Below are 19,362 nucleotides of genomic sequence, written 5' to 3' on the forward strand. Positions count from 1 at the left end.
CATGATCTATCAATGTTGTTCTGAACAGTACATTCAGAGGGCCTTTAGACAATTTATTGTATTTCTTTTTATTTATGTATATACAACTTTTAAAAAAAAATTCAGTCTGCTAAGTATTCAACAGGCTCTTAGAGTATGAAATTTTTCCTCAGTTTCTGCAAATTTTCATGCTTTATTTCTTTGACCCTCCCATCTCTACTCTTAATTTTTGGAGCTCCTGTTGTTCAGATGTTAGAGGTCTTGGTTTGACCCCTAGTTTTCTCCCCTTTTAAATTATTTTCATCTTTTCAGAAATTTTGTCAGATTTTTCTAACTCTTGTATTGGATTTTATGTATTTCATAACTTTCTGTTCTTGTTTCATGGCTATAAATATCTTCTCTCTGAAGATACTATTTATAATTTTTTTCCTCTATATTTATTTTGGTGTCTGTTAGAGGTTTTTCTCAAATATATGATTCTTATGAGTGGAACTTGCTGAGAGGTTGGCTTCACAGTAGAGACTAATACATAGATCCCACCATTTTCCTGCTTATTTATAGATCTTTTTTCTTGGGAGGTCTGTTTCTACAGAGAAGAGTATTCTAGTTGTTTATCTGGGGGTATAAACCTTGCTGCCATGTTGTCTAATGCAAATATGGTAAGGCACTGAGTAGGTTATGGATCTTCATTACTATATAGATATTAATTCTCTTGTTTTTGGAGACTCGGTGTATCTATACTCTTAGAATTCATAATCCTTTTGCTTCAACTTCTCCAGAAAAATAAACCTCTAATTTCTTGCCAGTGGTGAAGATTTAGTTTCCTGGCTGGGTGAAAAGGAGATGGGTCTAGGGGTATAATTCTTTCTGATATTGAGTTTCATTCTGTGTCTGCCCCACTGACACTTATACCTTCACAGGTAGCCAGTCCTTCCAATTCTTTCCACATGAAGGTACTTTGCTTTCAGTGTTCTCATGTTTGCTAAGTCAGGTAATACTTACCCACCTGTGATCCAAAAGTTACCCAACATTATCCAGAAGTTTTCTTAATATTGTTTGTTCATCTCTCCTGTCATTCTTATTTTTATGGTGTAAACATTTTTATAAATGTTCTACCATCATTTTAGTGAGATTTGGGAGATAACAAAGGAAAATATATGTGCTCAATATGGAAGTCTCATTATGAATTTTAAAACTGTTACCCCTTTTATATGTATGATATGAAGTTTTATTTTGGTGGCATTCTGAACAAACAGGTTTGTCAGGAATTCCCATTTCAGTAAAATATTTTCCTGTTAGTGCCCTGACTGCATTTTTCCTTAATTTTATGCCTAAACCTAAATTCTCGATAAACTATAAGATTTTTCTCATTTGTTGCTATTCAAATATTTTATTAGGCCATTATCATGTTCTATTCTTCATTATGAACTTCATATATTATTTTATAAGCCTTTCACACCCAGTTTTTTCACTTTTAACTTAAGTTGGACTATACATATTTTTGTCTCAGTCACAGGGCACAGCCATGTAACTATGGTTTAAAGTGAGCTGACTTGTTTACCAAGATATACCACGTGTCATTTATAGAATTTAATTGGTGTTAAGATATCTAAATATCATTGATATAATATATTGATATCATATAAATTTAATTTCAGAGAACCTCATCTACAATCAATTTGTCACCAGGAGAAGTGGAAGAAGAGGATGATGATGAAAATACATGTGGGCCATCAGGACTTTGGGAAGCATTAACTCCATGTAATGGATGTAGGAACCTTGGCTTCCCCATGCTTGCACAGGTAAAAGTTTGCTTTTATTAAGGTACAATAAAACAAAAATGGTTGCCTATGTTTTTAAGTTAAAATCTCCCTCCCCTTCAAAAATCAAATTAGGATCTTGTTTACTTCGTGGTTTTTCTCAAAGTCTCAAGTAAAATGTGCATATAACTTAGTGTGTAGATGTGTGCATATGCGGAGACATAATTTATGTAAAAAATTAATATTATTTAGTTTGGTTATAATGCAGAAAAGTTGTCTTGTTTATGAGGTTTTAATATTTTGAATCCAGAAATACATCATTTTAAAGAATGCTATTTTAAAGAAGTAACTAAAAGTTATCTACAGATATAAGGAAACATATTATGGCTCTTTAAAAGCATAACCAGTGATTATATTTTTCTCATCACAATGGAACATTGTAGAATAATGTGAATGTGTACTTCTGAAGGTTTTGGAATAAAATCCAAAAATGAAAACGGAACACTAAAATATTGACTATTGGTTTCAAGTCATTTCATATCATTAAGTCTACTTTAATTCTATAGTATCACCTTCAGGTTCCTGTTGAATGTTGTGAATCATATACCCTTAGAGGAGTTTCAGAAATGGCTAAAATATTCCAGAGATAGGAAATTTGAAGTCATGGTGAAAATGTCTCTGCACAATAAGTAAATAACTTAATATGAAAGGGTATAATGGTAAGAGGTTAATTACATAGAATGTGGGTGGCAAAAACAGTCCAGAACAGAAAAGGATTCACAGTACTTATCCAGAAAAGCGTTACATCTCAAAGATATTTTCTCTTCTGTCACAACAAATACAAAGCAATTATGTCTAAGAAACCATCACATCTTCCATATGTCTGTATCATAATTTGATCATAGCCACTCAAATTTCAGTATTAATTTATTGTAGAAAGCAAAGTAGAATATTCAAATCAGTATATAGTACTTAAAAAATCTCTTCATAGGACTTTAAGACAGTTTACTGTAACCTTTACAGAATTGTTGTCAATACATACTAAACTGTGAGTTCCATAAAGGTAGAGATTCAAACTTTGATGCTCAGCATCTGCAGTCTAACGAGTAGTTCCTGGCAAATCAGAAGAATGCGTTGGATGTGGTGTCTCACACCTGTAATCCCAGCACTGGGAGGCCAAGGTAGGTGGATTGCTTGAGCCCAGCAGTTCAAGACCAGCCTGGGCAACATAGTGAGACCTTATCTCTACCAAAAATACAAAAATAAGCCAGGCGTGGTAGTGTACATCTGTAGCCCTGGCCAGTCAGGAGGCTGAGATGGGAGGTTGAGGCTGCAGTGAGCTGTGATCACACCACAGCATTCCAGCTTGGGTGATAGAGTGAGATCCTGTCTCAAAAAAAAAAAAAAATAAAATAAAATAAAGAAAGAAAATAAAAAAAAGAAAACAAAAGAAAAAAAGTCTTCTTTATCAAGCAAAATCTGATGTATATAAAACAAACAAACAAAAAACACCCAAAATATAATTGGAATGAAGTAATAGTTGAATGAATCTCAGTGAACAAATGTGTATATTCTAGGGTGTCATGTCTTCACTTAAAGATTGTACATATAGTTTTTTACCTCATATCTACATGGGTAAAGGGAAAGAAAATTAACAAGCATATGTTGTATTTTATTAGCTTACCCTTATCTGCTTAGCAGTTTATCAATAATTAAATGTTTTAACCTATTTTTCCCCTCATAAAACTGTGTTTGTAAACATGCATTTCCTAACCACTACTTTACCTTATATCTTAAAAAGAATTATTGAAACAAAATAAAGTATCAGGGTATTTACTGTAATGGCCAGATGACTGCAAATCAAAAACTGTCAACAATATGACTGTATCTGATTTTCTACCACCTTACTAACATTTTATTAGGCTTGGTAGTAACTTGCTTTTGGTTTACAATTTTTAATATTAGATTTGTTTTCCCTTTGGCCATTTCCTTGGTGAAGACTGGTACTGTTCAATAAGTTTATTAATTCCTAAGATGTTCTAGTTAATTTACCACAAAATCTTTTCCAGTCTGCAGCTTTCTTTTTGTCTTAATTTGTATGTGTACAAGTGCATCATGTAATTTTTAAAAACTATCCAATTGATTAAGCTTCTCAGTTCTATTTTTCATTTAATTCGTCTTATCTAGAACTCCCTTTAACATAAATTTCAATTATGGCTCTATATTATTTTTTGCTTGTTGATACATAGTTTCCTATGACTTTCCATTGAACAATAACTCACATTCCTCTCATTTTTATCCTTTTGTTTTGGCTTTACTTCTGAAGGCTTGTTTACTTCTGCCTTTCTACTTTTTAAACCACATGACTCAGTGTTGATATTATTCATTATTAAATTAAAACTAGTAGCTGACTTGATTGCTTGCTTTATAAAATCTGTATTTTGTAATTACTATGTTGAGTTTAAAAAGTATCTCTATTGGGATTTTGATTGTTACTGCATTAAATCTATACATGTATTTGAGATGCAGAATTTTTTTAACTGGATTTAATCTAACAAACCAGCAATAAGACTATTTTACTGATCTTTCTCTCACTATAAATTTTTCTTTTTTTTTCAGACGGAGTCTAGCTCTGTTTCCCAGGCTGGCGTGTGGTGGTACGATCTTGGATCACTGCAACCTCTGCCTCCCTGGTTCAAGCGATTCTCCTGCCTCAGCTTCCTGAGTAGCTGGGATTACAGGGGTGTGCCACTATGCTTGGCTAATTTTTGTATTTTTAGTAGAGATGGCATTTCACAATATTGGCCAATCTTGTCTCAAACTTCTGGCCTCAGGTGATCTGCCCACCTTGGCTTCCCAAAGTGTTGGGATTATAGTCGTGAGCCACTGCGCCCAGCCACTCACTATAAATTCTTAAGAATGTGTGTGTGTGTCTCTGAATATTACTGTTTAAGGGCTATCCTTTAGCATTTATATTTGTGTGTGCATATGTGTGTGTATATATACACATATAAACATGTTTTATGTATATATAACATGTTTATATATGTTTTATTGCAAAATATATTAAAGAATTTTTATAGTTTTGCAATTAAAATATACTATATATAGCATATTTCTGTGTGTATATATAGTATATTTTTACATATATAGTGTATACACATACACACGTACACAATTTGCAACATTTTTGAATTCATCTGGTTTTTTAGTTTATTACCTAGGATTCAACCATCTCAACCATTGACAAATGGTAATTTTTAAATATTTTTCTGTTATTATAAGTATCATCTAAATTATCTCTTAAACTTTGATTACAAGAGATGAGGTACCAGGATATGTATTGTTTTAGAATTTTAAGAAAACTGTTACCTAGGAACAGGATCTGATTGATGATAATAAGCATCACGATTTGTAATGAGAAGCAGATTGAAATATTTACCAAAGGAATATACAATTTAAAAAGAGACTGAGTCAGATCGAAGATTTAGAGAAGAGATACAAAATGCGCAGTGCTTTTAGCAATGATCCCTTCTGTGATTATCAAGGTACTACAATGTGGTAAGCATGCTGATGGTCCTTGAATACAAAGATAAAGTTGGTCTCTGTTAAGAGTTGGCAATATGTTCATTTTAAAGCCTCTTAGGGAGTCTCCAGTATCATATGATACTGGACTACATACCACATGAACAACAAAAATTGTTTTATTTTAAAAAGTTTTTCATTTGACATTATTTGCTGAAAAGTGATTTATGATTAGATGTGATTTCTCAGTAATGTAACCTTGAAATTCACAAAGCTAGAACATCTAACCTGTGAAATCTTTTTCGTATTTTGAAGCCATTTTTTCGGGTCTGAAGCACTTTTGGAGACCATTAAAAATCATTAAGCCATAAGCGCTGTGAGGGTCTACTGGTAAACTGCTTCCTTACAATATATACAGGAACCTTTGGGATCTGTACCATTAGTACAGTACTATGTAAAATTTTATATCCCCAGATTTGTTGGATTGGAATAAATTATATTTCGCATTTAGAGCCCTTGATTGGATCCAGCAAACATGTATCAAATATCTTTTATATTCAAAGCATAGTGCTCATCAGAAACATGAGTATCACGGAAACAATACAGACTTAATTGGGGGCCAGGTTGCCTATACATTCTGGTTCTGGATTATCAAACCATATGAGGTATTACTTTAGACTAAAGCAGATTTTTTACTTGCAAAATTAGAATATTGGCTAATCCCGTGGATGTGGATCTTACAATTCTAAAATTATCTAATTTCCAGTTTTTTTCCAGATTATGAATTGATCCTATATTAGGTGTTGTTTTATTTTTCTGTCTCCAAGAATAGTAAAATTGGAGAGAATCAGCTAAAAGATGAGTGCTTTGAAATTGTCTTTCTGTTGTGACTAGATTGAAGTTTGTACAAATTCATGAAAATTTAGAATTCTAAATAACATCAGGGGATTAAAATTCTTGGGAAGATACTAAGAAGATTTACTGTAAATAGAGCTTTTATGGGACAATTGCAAAGCAGTTAATTAAGATTTAAGAAAGGAAATCAAGAGTGAAAAGACTGGGAAAATTAAGCCCTTTCTGGAAAGCATGATTAAACTCAGAATTTGTTTCTCAACACCACCATTTACACAGTGCCTACTATGTACCAGATATTATACATGTATAATCTCAAGGTGATCATTTAAAGAAACAGTCTACTAAAGGTCATAGTTAATGTGTGGCAATGCTATGATTCAAACCTGGAGCAAGAGAGAGAAAGAGAGAGGGAGACAGAGTGTGTGTGTGTTTCTGGGTTCTCATTTTATATTTTGGAAAATAGTTTTAGAAGGATTCTTCTGATGTAGGATCATATCTTTGAGAGTAATCTTCAACATTTTATTCTGTCATCTATTAATTTTATGTCATCTATTTATTTTTTATAATAAAAAATGTAAAGTTAAGGGAAAGTTAAAGATAGTTTTCAGAGCCTGATCATAAATTGCTATTAGTTTTATTGCTACCCTTCCTGTCAATAGAGCATATGTTATTAGAGCAGATAATATGAGTCGATGGATTTTATTATGGTGAATCATGTTGCTCCCCTCCACAGTCTTAGGTGAGATGTCCACCTCTGCACCATGTGTGGTACCAGACTTTGAGGTTATTACTGCAGAGTCAATCCAGCTAGGTAGAGACCCTCTGACTTCCATCCCATTCACTCATGTGGCCTCATCCTGCGGAGTTGAGATACTGACTCCCAATGCTGAGTGGCAGAGAGTCAGTCTTTGAGGAGCAGAGGAGACTGACAAGGCTGTTGCATTGACAGTCTCTCTCTGCTCCTGTAGTCACCACATTCATGCTGCTTTCTAGGGAGAGGCCAGTAGCACTTACTGATGTGCTTGAAGTACCCTTTTAGGACAAGAATGTCTATGCAGCCCTTGCTATAACAAGATTAAGACATAGAAGCACCCACTATAGCCATGCTGGCTATACTTCCTCCTGGACCTTTGAAGGCTGCTTTTGCCAGTGCTGTGTTTCTCTTCTGAGCCTGCAGACTTGGTTGCAGCCACATCCATGGCACCTGCGGTGATGCTTACTGTCATCACTACTGTTGTTGCCACCCTGCCCCTTTATCAGGCACTATAGGTTTTATGACTGCAGGAATGTGTGAACTCTTGAATGTAGTATATGTGGGAGGTATGTTGGATTCATATCTCTATTGTATAATCATAATAGGTGGACCCAAACATTTCAGCATTCATGTGAAGTCTACTGATTCTGAATTGCTCCTTCTCTTCACAGAACTTCATGGCATATCCCTAGGGAGAGAACAAATAAGCAAAGAAAGTGAGACCAGCAAGATCTCCTTTCTCTTCCTATAGGTAAACAACAAAAATAAAGTATTGCACATGTACACAAGTATGTTGTGTTGCCACCAATGTATATAAGTGGCAATCGCAGGGAGACATGTCCTACAACATATCAGCCTACCTAGGTCATAGTATGGGTTTCAGAATAGACTGGTCAGGATGCTTTGGATAGCATTACAACATTGGATATAGAATGAACAGCTGTGAATATAAAATGAAAAGTTGCTGACAGCTAAGAAATCTCTGAAATTCAGGTTTGGAGAACACTGGAGAAGTACTAGGAACCTCCTCAATATGCCATGGCCTCCAAATGGAAGCTCATTTGGCCTTCAGACCTTCCAAATGCAATGCATTTCCCAGGTGAGCTGCAACACCAAAGGCTCTACAGGACCTTTACCTGCTCTCCCCAAAAGCATCCTGGCCCCATCTAGTCTCTGCATAGACTCACCACTGGGCTCCTCTGCACTTCCTCAAACACAGATGAGTCTGATGTGCTCCCAGCTAGGATAGCTTTGGTACCACTGTAAGCCTCCACTGGTGGTCTCAGGATGTAAACAAGGTTTTCCCAGTGAACAAAAAGGTCTTCACTTGCATCTGAGCAGGGACACAGCTGAAGATAAAAAGAGCGGCCAGTGGCAAGCTTCAGGTGGAGCTGTTTTTTTATGCTGTTGTGGATGGTTATTTTCACAAACATCAAGGGAAGCAGTCTGGTTAGTTCTAAGATCTCTGCAGGCGGACTATCTGTTTTCTGGGTGGCAGGACCACACCTGGCGTTGTCACAGACAGCAGCTGGTCGGGCCAGCAGCATGACATCAGGTAGTGTGAGGCAGGGGCTGGTGCGAACAATGCCCACTGTTACCATTCGGGCACGGTTGTGCACATCCATCACTTCTCCTCTTTTGCTGATCTGGATAAAGTCGCTCTCAAACATGGGTGCATACCTGAATATAGTATACTCGCCTTTGTACAGTTGCCGCTGCAGCTTCCCCATGGAGGTATTAAACATGCCCATTGCGGGGCTGCTTTGGGCAGTGTAATACGGTAAGATACACTGCTCCTCCATGTCTTTCTTTTATCAAGACAGTTCCCAGCAGCTGCTCCACGCCTTCCTTAACATGCCTTAGTGAGCATCCTGTTTCCTTGGCCACTCTGGCAGGTGGGCCAGCAGTTGTGTTCTACAGGCTTTCTTTTTTGTCCCCAAATGCCTCAGAACAGGGTGGGGTATTGATTGCCAACTGCTCAATGCCAGAGACAGTTGGTCCCCTGGATCCAGACTGTGCCCTGTTTAGTGCATGGAGCTGTCAGGAGCGCAGATGTTGGAGCCCTCGTGGATGTCCAGGCACACAGATGTCAGTGCTCATTTGGGAGGGACTTCCATTTGAGCCTGATATTCCACTTCACAAAAACCTTTGCTCTTTGATTCCACAACCTGAACTGGCAGTCCCACTGCTCTTCTTCCCAACCTGAACCATCCGCTGCTGCTAAACCACCCTGCAGGACCACTTTTATCCTCCTCTACCCATTGTGACCTGCCCCATCACACACCCCTTTGTTTCTGTCACCCAACAGCCCCTACCTCAGGGCAGGGACACCACCCTCTCCACCCCACCCTCAGCCCCACCACTCTCCACAGCTCAGCAGACCACTCTCCCCGACCCTCCACCCATCTGGGGACCTTAATGCATTCTGGCAACTTGCTTTCAAAAAGGTTAGAGGTAAATTCTCTGTGAGAAGCAAGACTTTAATATACATTCTCTGTCAACTCTTTTATCCAGCTCCTCTAGTTGTAGACATTTATTTTAAAGAGAGAATTGAATACATTGGTAAACACGTTAGTACAGGATGTTTATCAATGTTTATTGTAGAGTAAAAAATTATAAACAGCATTAGTGTCTTACAATAGGGGATTGCTGAAATAAATTATGGAGCCTTCTGTGATGGGACAATCTACAGCCCTAAAAATGATTATGTGGTTTTCTTATTTATTGACATGAAAAGATATCCCTAACCTTGTTTTTTTTTCTTAAAGAAAAAGAGAAAAACTGATTTCAAACTCATAGTATAGGTGAGATTCAATTTATGTAAGACCATGTGTATGTGTTTGTGGGTATGGAATTATGTTCAGTGAAATGTTTAAAGTTCTTAGATGTAACTTTCATTTTCTTTATAATTTCTATTTTTATTGGGAAGTTTATTTCTGTTACCAGGGTAAAAAGCTATTTTATTAGCAATTTTTTTTTCTGTTTCTACAGCCATGATAAATTTTATGTTTTGACTCACCCTCAAACTGTTGATGCAATTTTTAAGCTTTTACCTAGACATTTGTACCCTGGCTATGGAGTGAAAAGAGCCTTAAACGTCACATTTATGCTCTATTCTTTACCATCAGATTGTATTGAAAAAAAAAAAAGCTCTAAAGAATTTTGCCAGGTATTGTAAATATTATCAATTTAATAAGATTATAATATCTTTATTGAAAACAATCCACATAATAACCCATATGAACACACACACACACACACACACACACACACAGCCATAGCCATAGTTGAGTCTTTTTTTTTTTTTGAGATGGAGTCTTACTCTGCCACCCAGACTAGAGTTAGTGGCGAGATCTTGGCTCACTGCAATCTCTGCCTCCCGGGTTCAAGTGATTCTCCTGCCTCAACCTTCTGAGTAACTGGGACTACAGGCACACGCCACCATGCCAGGCTAATTTGTATTTTTAGTAGAGACAGGGTTTTACCATATTGGGTTTTACCATATTGCCCAGGCTGGTCTTAAACTCCTGACCTCGTGATTCGCCCACCTCGGCCTCCCAAAGTGCTGGGATTACAGGTGTGAGCCGCCATGCCCAGCCCACTTGAGTCTTTAGTTGTATAAGTCAATGCAAACATAATTTCTTCCTTTCTTATTGAAATGTGTGATTATTTTGGATACTTGGAGTATTTTTATTTTATTTATTGAGATGCCTATTCACATATCAATAGCACTTTTTACTGGCCTTCCTAAAGTCTTTATATCTTAACTTCCACTTCAAGTCTATGTTACTTATCTTGTAATTGGCAAAAACCAAGCCACCAAATACATATTTAGTAAATTAACATTTTAAAAGTATCCAAGTGGTTCTGGTGTTTTTCGTAAGGGACGACAACTGGATAGGTAGTATTAGACACAGCAAAATTTAACTTAAGTGCTTTTTTTACTGATTTTTTAAAAAGCTCTTTCATGCTATACACATATATGACAAGATATTTGTCTTAGGGTTCCATTAGAGCACTGGTCTCCAAGGAAGCCAGAAACTACATTACTTGTAGAGCCTATAGACGTTTGGATTTTCCACACCAGTCAGTAGACTGACAACAGTGGAACCTCTTTCATTTGGCTTGATAACCATCCTATGTAGCATTCTGGCAAATATCTATTTTAATGAATTTGATGGGGTTTGTCTGAAATTCCTCTAGCTGTTTAGAAAACCACCTTTTTAGCATTTGCCTCAAGACTTGAGAAGCTCAGATAGCTAAATAAAAAACTACCTGAAAGCTCAGATAGCTAAATAAAAAACTACCTGAACTTGAGATTAAGAAATTCCTTTAATGAAAATGCAGCAGCTTTCTATGTGTTTGCTGTTAAATCAGATTTCTATATAGTTAGTCATTAGATATTAAAATAAATTTATATGCTGTCTCCTCTCTATTGGAGTTTGTGTCATTGGGTTAATAATTTAACCTCTCTGGGGCTTATTTTTCTCAGCCTTGAAATGGAGATGATCCCTGAGCTATCTTTCAACATCAGAATAGTTATGGTCTTATGATAGGGCTTTAGCTTTTTCCCTCTCCCCCTACAATAAAACTACTACATACTTTGGAAATACTCTGAACCGTAATAATAAATTGAGATATTATTCATATAACTGCTCTGGGAATTGTTTAATTCAATATATAGTTTTATTCTCTTTCTAAATTTTTTCTTCCCAAAACTTTTAAAAGAACCAACATTTGAAATGTGGAAATGGCAAGATATTAGTTCAGTAAGATAGGCAATCAGTGGGGTTAGTACTTATAACTATGCAATTGAAAGTATGGGTCAAATATTTTAAACAGAAATCAGTTAATAATGAACATGGCTGTGGTATACAGAATAATTCCCCAGAAAGATATTTACATTCTAATCTCCACAACCTGTGAATATATTTCCTTATGTGGCAGAGGAACTTTGCAGATGTGCTTCAGTTTAGGATCTTGAATTGTGGGTGTTACCTGGATTACATGGTGGAGCCGTTGTAATCACAGTGGTTTTTGTAAGAGAAAAGCAGGAGGGTCAGAGTCAGAAGATATGTGATGGTGGAAGTAGAGGTCAGAGTGATGCAGCCATGGACCAAAGGAATGCAAGAGGCCTCTGGAAGCTGAAAAAACAGGAAGTGAATTTTCCCCTTGAGCCTCCAGAAGGAGATAGCCCTACAACACTTTAACTTTAGCCCAGAGAGAATCATTTTAGACTTTGACCTTGAGAACTACGAGATAATAAATTTGTGTTGTTATAAGCAACTAAGTTTATGGTAATTTGTAATGGTAGCCCTAGGAAACTATTCCACATTTTGGTACCTGGAAGTGGAGTGCTACTGTAACAGATGCATAAAAATACAGAAATGGCTTTGGAATTGGGCATTGGGTAGAAGCTAGAAGAATTTTGAGGAGCGTGATATAAAAAGCTTAGATTGCCTTGAACAGAAATATGGATGTTAAAGATTCTGCTAGTAAGGGCTCAGAAAGAAGCGATGTAGTAGAGAAAACCTGTATTGTCTTAGAGGTTACCTAATTGTCATAAACATAATGTTTATACAAACATGAATGTTAAAGTCACTACTGTAAGGGTTCAGAAGAAAGTGGGGGAAATGGTAGAGAGAACTTGTACGATCTTAGAGAATACCTAAATCATTGTAGAGAGAATGTTAATAAACATATGAATGTTAAAGTTGCTTCTGGTAAGGACTCAGAAATAAATGAGAAACATGTTATTGAAAACCAGAGGAAAGGACATACTTGCTATATAATAGCAGATAGTCTAGAGGAATTATGTTCTATGGTTATGTGCAAAGCAGATCTAGTAGGTAATGAGCTTGGATATTTGGCTGAGTAGATTTCTAGATAAAGTGTTGGAGGTGTGGCCTGGTTTCCTCTTGTTACCTATACTGAAATGTGAGAGGAGGAATGAGATAAATTGCGGGAAGAACGTTTAAGCAAAAAGAAACCAGGACTTGATGGTTGGAACATTCTCAATCTATCCAGATTGCAAAAAACTCTGAAATGTGTAGATTCACTGTCAAGGAGTGTACTTAGAGAGAAAGCTGAAAACATGGCTAGATAACTTGTTTCTAGTGCCTCAGGAGGATCAAAAACTGAGATTATTCAACCACACAGAGGACTCTTTGAAGAGATTAAGCAAATCTGAATTATGATGAGATGAATTATGCTGAGATGAGATTCAGAGTTGGGATTATCCAGGAAGTTCTTGTGACATACCTGGGAGACCCACAGTGTGTTTTCACGAATGGTTTATTAGCAGAGACTTTGGTAGCTTGGACTTAAAGGGACAGAAGACAAAATGGAAGAGGGCTGTTGGATTCATGAAATTCTGCAGGCAGGAAATAGGCTTATGAAACTACTGAGTTTGCAAACATAAGTTAACCTTTATGGAATAGGAAGGAGGACTCAGAGAGTGGGGCTGAAGACCGAGAGGGTAGAGCTGAGAACTACAAAGCATTATTCCCAGGGCTTGAAACCTAATGGAGTTTACCCAATTGCAATTCTGAATTGCTTCGGATTGTTGACTCACTTTTTATCTTTCATTTCTCTCTCTTTGGTTGGGGATATCTATAACTGTTCCCCTACACTTGTCATATCATTGAATTTTAGGAGCAAATAACTTTTTATTCCAGTTTCACAGATTCACAGATGCGTCTGACTCATACTTGATTTATATGAGGAGATTTGGGACTTTTGAATTTTTGAGATTTTGAGTTTTAAGTTGATGTTGTGTAATGGGTTAAGATTTATGGGATGTTGAGATGGCATGAATGGATTTTACATGTGGAAGAATGTGATTATTTGGTGTCCAGAGGATGAACTGTGATAGACAGCATAATGCTCCTCCCCAAATGTCCAAATTCTAATATCTAGAACCTGTGAGTATGTCTCTGTATGTAACAAAAGGGACATATATTGTTAACTAAAGGATTTTATGGGAGATTATCCTGGATTATCAATGCATGCCCAGTGTAATTATGAAGGTACTTACAGTGTGATATGATGAGGAAAGCAGAGATTTGAAGATGTTACATTGCTAGCTTTGAAGATGGAGGAAGAGGCTATGAGCCAAGGAATGCAGGTGGCCCCTTGAAGTTGAAAAAGGCAGGGAACAGATTCTATTCTATTTTTATTTATTTATATATTTACTTATTTGAGATGTTGTCTTGCTCTGTTACCCAGGCTGGAGTGCTGTGATGCCATCTCGGCTCACTGCAACCTCCACCTCCTGGATTCAAGCAATTCTCCTACCTCAGCCTCCTGAGTAGTTGGGATTACAGGCCTGCACCACCATGCCCAGCTAATTTTTTGTGTTTTTAATAGAGATGGGGTTTCACCATGTTGGCCTGTCTTGTCTTGAACTCCTCACCTCAGGTGATTCACCTGCCTCAGCCTCCCAAAGTGCTGGAATTACAGACGTGAGCCACCATGCCGGGCCTAGATTCTCATTTAGAGCCTCCAGAAGTAACCAGCCCTGCTAACACCTTAATTTTAGCCCTGTGAAATGTCTTTTAAACTTTTGATCCAAATAACTGTCAGAAAATATATTTTGTTATTTTAAGCTATAATACTAAGTTTGTGGAGGTTTGTTACAGTGGCTATAAGAAACGGATACAATAGCTACAGAAATTAGGTCAGTAGATATTTCATCTCTCATATATTCATTCTAGGATAATATGCCTGTTGTCTGCATCTAGGCAGAAGATGGGACATACATTTACTTACAGAAAAATGCATTTCAACTTTCCTTCAAGCATTTCTGTGATCTAGATTTTTATCATTTTGTGCAGTTATTTTTATAACTTTTAAAATAAACGAACTATAATTTTGCCTTTGGAAAGCCTCAATTTTTAAATCATTTTAGGAAAGCCTTATGATAATGATGTTAACAATGATGATGTTAATACTGATGTTAGTAACATATCTAACACTTATTGAGTACCTACCACATTCTAAGTGCAGTGATAAGCACTTGACATTCCTTGTCTCGCTTATATTTCACAATAATTCTATGGACTATTTATACTTTCCCATAGTCCCTGTGGACTATTTATACTTTTATAGTTTCCATATCTATTGTGTTTGAGCCAAATTCCATGTGAATATTTGATATAAAATTTTAGAAAATAAACAGGGAATAACTTCTCATAGTAACAATAAGGGTGTATAGTGTCTACTGTTCAATATTTTTTACTATGGCATTTCACTGTTAAAGAGGAAATCAGTAATTGCTTATGTCACTCTTATCTAGAGTATATTCAATTGATATCATTTTGATATTGATATCAATGATATTGGTTATCATGTTGTATTATGCTTACAGAGTGGGTGAGCTGCTAAACATATTTGTTATTTATTGGCCAAATTAAAAAAAAATGATGGTTTGATAAGCGTCTTAGTTCATTTAGAATCTCTTCCCATTTCCTATTCTTTTATACATCTTTCCATCCATTTGTTTCACAGATGTTTATTGAGCGTTTGTTATATGTATGGCATAGAACAGTGAGCAATATAAACATCACACCCTCCTCATACCTATTTATAATTTTGTGCCAGGTACTGTAAATGATACAAAATCGGAATTATGTGTGGTTTCTGCTCTGAGAAACCTTATAATTTAGTTAAAGTAATTGCCCTGATTGTTACTTGTTGGTCGTAAAATCTTGGGCAAGTAACTCACCCTCTGCTTTTTCTTCTTTAAAATGCAGAGGCTAGTTCCTGTTTGTTTGTAGGATTGTTATGAAGCTCTTTCAATATAAATGCAAGATTCTCTATAAATTGTTTACTATACAAATGCAATTTTTTTATTGTTTTGTCTGTGGCCTCCAGAGACATCACTCTGTCAGTTTTGGTAGGATTGGCAGGTTAAACAATAGTATGTATAGTATAAACCAACCTCATATAATAAGTGCATTCTAATATATGCAATGTTAATTTGTATGTGCTCAGAAAATCTGAAAGTATGTATATTATGCTGCTATAGTGGTTATTTCTAAGGCTTAAGATTCATGGGAGACTTTAACTTCCTGCTTTATATACTTAAACATTGAATTATTTATGACAAGCAGATCTAATTTTTCTAATAAAGATTTTATAAATTCTGAAAAAATAAATGCCATAAGTTGTAAAAAGTCATAATGACTCATTATGACACCATGACACCATGAGTTTCTGTAGAATAGTTTCCAAGTTATTGCTTGCATCTGTCCATTCATTACTCATTCAATCAATTTATCCATTGATCCATTTATCCATTGATCCATTCATCCATCCATCTACCTACCTATTCATTCATTCATTTTTCATTTCAATCCATACCTGTCTTAGTCCATTTTGTGCTGCTGTAACAGAATACTACAGACTGGGTAATTTATAAAGAAAAGAAATTTACTTCTCACATTTCTGGAGACTGGAAAGTCTGATATCAAGGTGCTGGCATCTGGCGAGGGCTTTCTTCCTACATCATCCCAAGGCAGAGGGTAAGAGAGGGCAAGAGAATGAGAGATGGTTGAACTTATCCTTTCATAGCAAACACACTCCATTAGTAATGACATTTATCCATTCATGAAGGCAAAGTCCTCATGGTCTAATTATCTTTTAATAGTCTCCTCTTTTAATATTATTAAAATAGCAGTCAAATTTCAACATGAGTTTTACGGGGAGACACTCAAACCATAGCAACATCATTTTAGGTATTTTTGATTCACTTGTCTTGAATCATCACAATTGCTCTACAGGGAGGATAAAGTAGGGACAGCTGAAGACAGTATGGAATGAATTGTTTGTATGATCGTTTTTGTCTGACTTATTTTAATTAATTAATTAATTTATTTTGAGATGGAGTTTTGCTCTGTCGCCCAGGCTGGAGTGCAGTGGCACAATCTTGGCTCGCTGCAACCTCTGCCTCCTGGGTTCAAGTGATTCTCCTGCTTTGGCCTCCCAAGTAGCTGGGATGATAGGTACTCACCACCACTCCTAGCTAATTTTTGTATTTTCAGTAGAGATGGGGTTTCACTGTGTTGGCCAGGATGGTCTTGAACTGCTGACCTTAGGTGGTCTGCCCACTTTAGCTTACCAAAGTGCTGGGATTACAGATGTGAGCCACCATGCCCAGCCTATCTGACCATTTCTGTTACGAGGTTGTTCTAGTAAGTTCTCACTCTGCTATTAAGAACTGCCCGAGACTGGATAATTTATAAAGGAAAGAGGTTCAATTGACTCACAGTTCCACTGGGCTGGGGAGGCCTCAGGAAACTTACAGTCATGATTGAAGGGAAGCAAACACATCCTTCATATAGTGGCAGGAGAAAGAATTGCTGAGCAAAGGGGGAAATGCTCCTTTTAAAACCATCAGATCTTGTGAGAACTTATTCACTATTATGAGAACAGCAGGATGGGGGTAACTGCCACCATGATCCAATTGTCTCCAGCTGGGTCCCTCCCATGACATGTGGGGATTGTGGGAACTAAAATCCATGATGAGATTTTGGTGGGGACACAAGCAAACCATATCATTCCACCCCTGGTACCTCCCAAATCTCATGTTCTCACATTTCAAGTCAATTTTGCCTTCCCAGCATTCCCCCAAAGTCTTAACTCATTTCAGGATTTACTCAAAAGTCCATAGTCCAAAGTGTTACCTGAGTCAAGGCAAGTTTCTTCTGCTTATGAGCCTGTAAAATCAAAAGCAAGTTAGTTACTTCCTATATACAATGGGGATACAGATACTGGGTAAATACACCTGGTTTCAAAAGGGAGACATTGTCCAAAACAAAGGGGCTACAGGCCCCATGCAAGTCTGAAATACAATAGGGTAGTCATTAAACCTTAAAGTTCTAAAACAATCTCTACTAGGTAGTGTCCCAGTGGTGACTCTGTTTGGGAGCTCCAACCCCACATTTCCCTTTCACACTGCCCTATCAGAGGTTCTCCATGAGGACTCTACCCCTGCAGCAAACTTCTGCCTGGACATCCAGGCATTTTCCACACATCCTCTGGAATCTAGGCGAAGGTTCCCAAACCTCAATTCTTGTCTTCTGTTGGACCTGCAGGACCAACACCACATGGAAGCTACCAAGGCTTGGGGCTTGCACCCTCTGAAGACATGGTCCAAGCTGTACCTTGATACCTTTTAGCCAGGGCTGGAGTGGCTGGGATGCAGGGTGCCAAGTCGTGAGGCAGCATACAGCAGAGGGACCCTGGACCCAGCTCAGGAAACTATATTTTCCCTCCTAGGCCTCAGGACCTGTGATTGGAGGGGCCACTGTGAATGTCTCTGACATGCCCTGAAGACATTTTCCCCGTTGTCTTGGTGATTAACATTTGGTTCCTCATTACTTATGCAAAGTTCTGCAGTCACTTGAATTTCTCCCCAGAAAATGGGTTTTTCTCTTCTACCACATTGTCAGGCTGCAAATTTTCCAAACTTTTATGCTCTCCTTCCTCTTGAATGCTTTACTGCTTAGAAATTTCTTCCACTAGATGCCCTAAATCATCTCTCTGACATTCAAAGTTCCACAGATCTCTAGGGCAGGAGCAAAATGCTACCAATCTCTTTGCTAAAGCATAGCAAGAATCACCTTTATTCCGGTTCCCAAAAAGTTCCTCATCTCCATCTGAGAACACCTCAGCCTGGACTTCATTGTCCATATCACTATCAACATTTTGGCCAAAGCCATTCAACAAGTCTCTAGGAAGCTCCAAACTTTCCCATATCTTCCTGTCTTCTGAGCCCTCCAAGTCTCTAGGAAGTTCCAAACTTTCCCACATTTTCCTGTCTTCTTCTGAGTCCTCCAAACTGTTCCAACCTCTGCCTGTTACCCAGTTCCAAAGTCACTTTCACATTTTCACGTATCTTCATAGCAGTCCCCTACTCTCTGCAGTACCAATTTACTATATTAGTTCGTGGCAGAAGGGGAAACAAATAATGTCTTTCTTCACATGGCAGCAGGAGAAAGAAGTACCATGCAAAGGGGGAAAAATACCCTTATAAACCATCAGATCTCATGAGAACTCACTAACTATCATGAGAAAAGCAGGATGGGGGTAATCACCCCCAAGATTTAATTACCTCCCACCCGGTCCCTCCCATGACACATGGTGTATTAGGGTTCTCTAGAGGGACAGAACCAACAGGATCTCTCTCTCTCTCTCTCTCTCTCTGTGTGTGTGTGTGTGTGTGTATATATATATATATATTTAGATGTTTGAGGTAATTGTATTTTTTTCTCATGTGAATCAAATTATTTTTACTTCTCATATTTTTTAAGTAATTGATTTTGAAGTATATTTTAAAACATTAAATCTTATTACTAGTGGATGCCATATTTGGAAATTCACTTATTTGCTAAAATTTGTGATCATAAATGGTTGTTTTCATGGTTCTTCTCATTCATATATATAAATATATATATTTATAGATATATGTATAGATATATATCTATA

At 37.0% G+C, this 19,362-nt stretch overlaps 2 protein-coding genes across 4 annotated transcripts in view; one reads left to right on the plus strand and one right to left on the minus strand.

The window, feature by feature from the left end:
- Positions 1–19,362, plus strand: part of ANKS1B (ankyrin repeat and sterile alpha motif domain containing 1B) — a 1,315,261-nt gene that overhangs the window by 356,659 nt on the left and 939,240 nt on the right. For all 3 annotated transcript variants that reach the window (XM_011992230.1, XM_011992227.1, XM_011992229.1), the window contains exon 9: positions 1,638–1,781. In XM_011992230.1, the coding sequence (XP_011847620.1) occupies positions 1,638–1,781 (144 nt within the window). The remainder of the gene's footprint in view (positions 1–1,637; positions 1,782–19,362) is intronic.
- FAM71C (family with sequence similarity 71, member C) lies at positions 6,738–9,095 on the minus strand. Its single transcript, XM_011992237.1, has 2 exons — positions 8,061–9,095; positions 6,738–7,561 (listed from the first exon to the last, which is right to left on the minus strand). The coding sequence occupies exons 1-2, from the start codon at positions 8,673–8,675 to the stop codon at positions 7,451–7,453; spliced, it is 726 nt and encodes a 241-aa protein (XP_011847627.1). The 5' UTR covers positions 8,676–9,095; the 3' UTR covers positions 6,738–7,450.

The sequence above is a fragment of the Mandrillus leucophaeus genome, unplaced genomic scaffold, assembly GCF_000951045.1.
Source record: "Mandrillus leucophaeus isolate KB7577 unplaced genomic scaffold, Mleu.le_1.0 Scaffold408, whole genome shotgun sequence".
NCBI classification, from domain to species: domain Eukaryota; kingdom Metazoa; phylum Chordata; class Mammalia; order Primates; family Cercopithecidae; genus Mandrillus; species Mandrillus leucophaeus.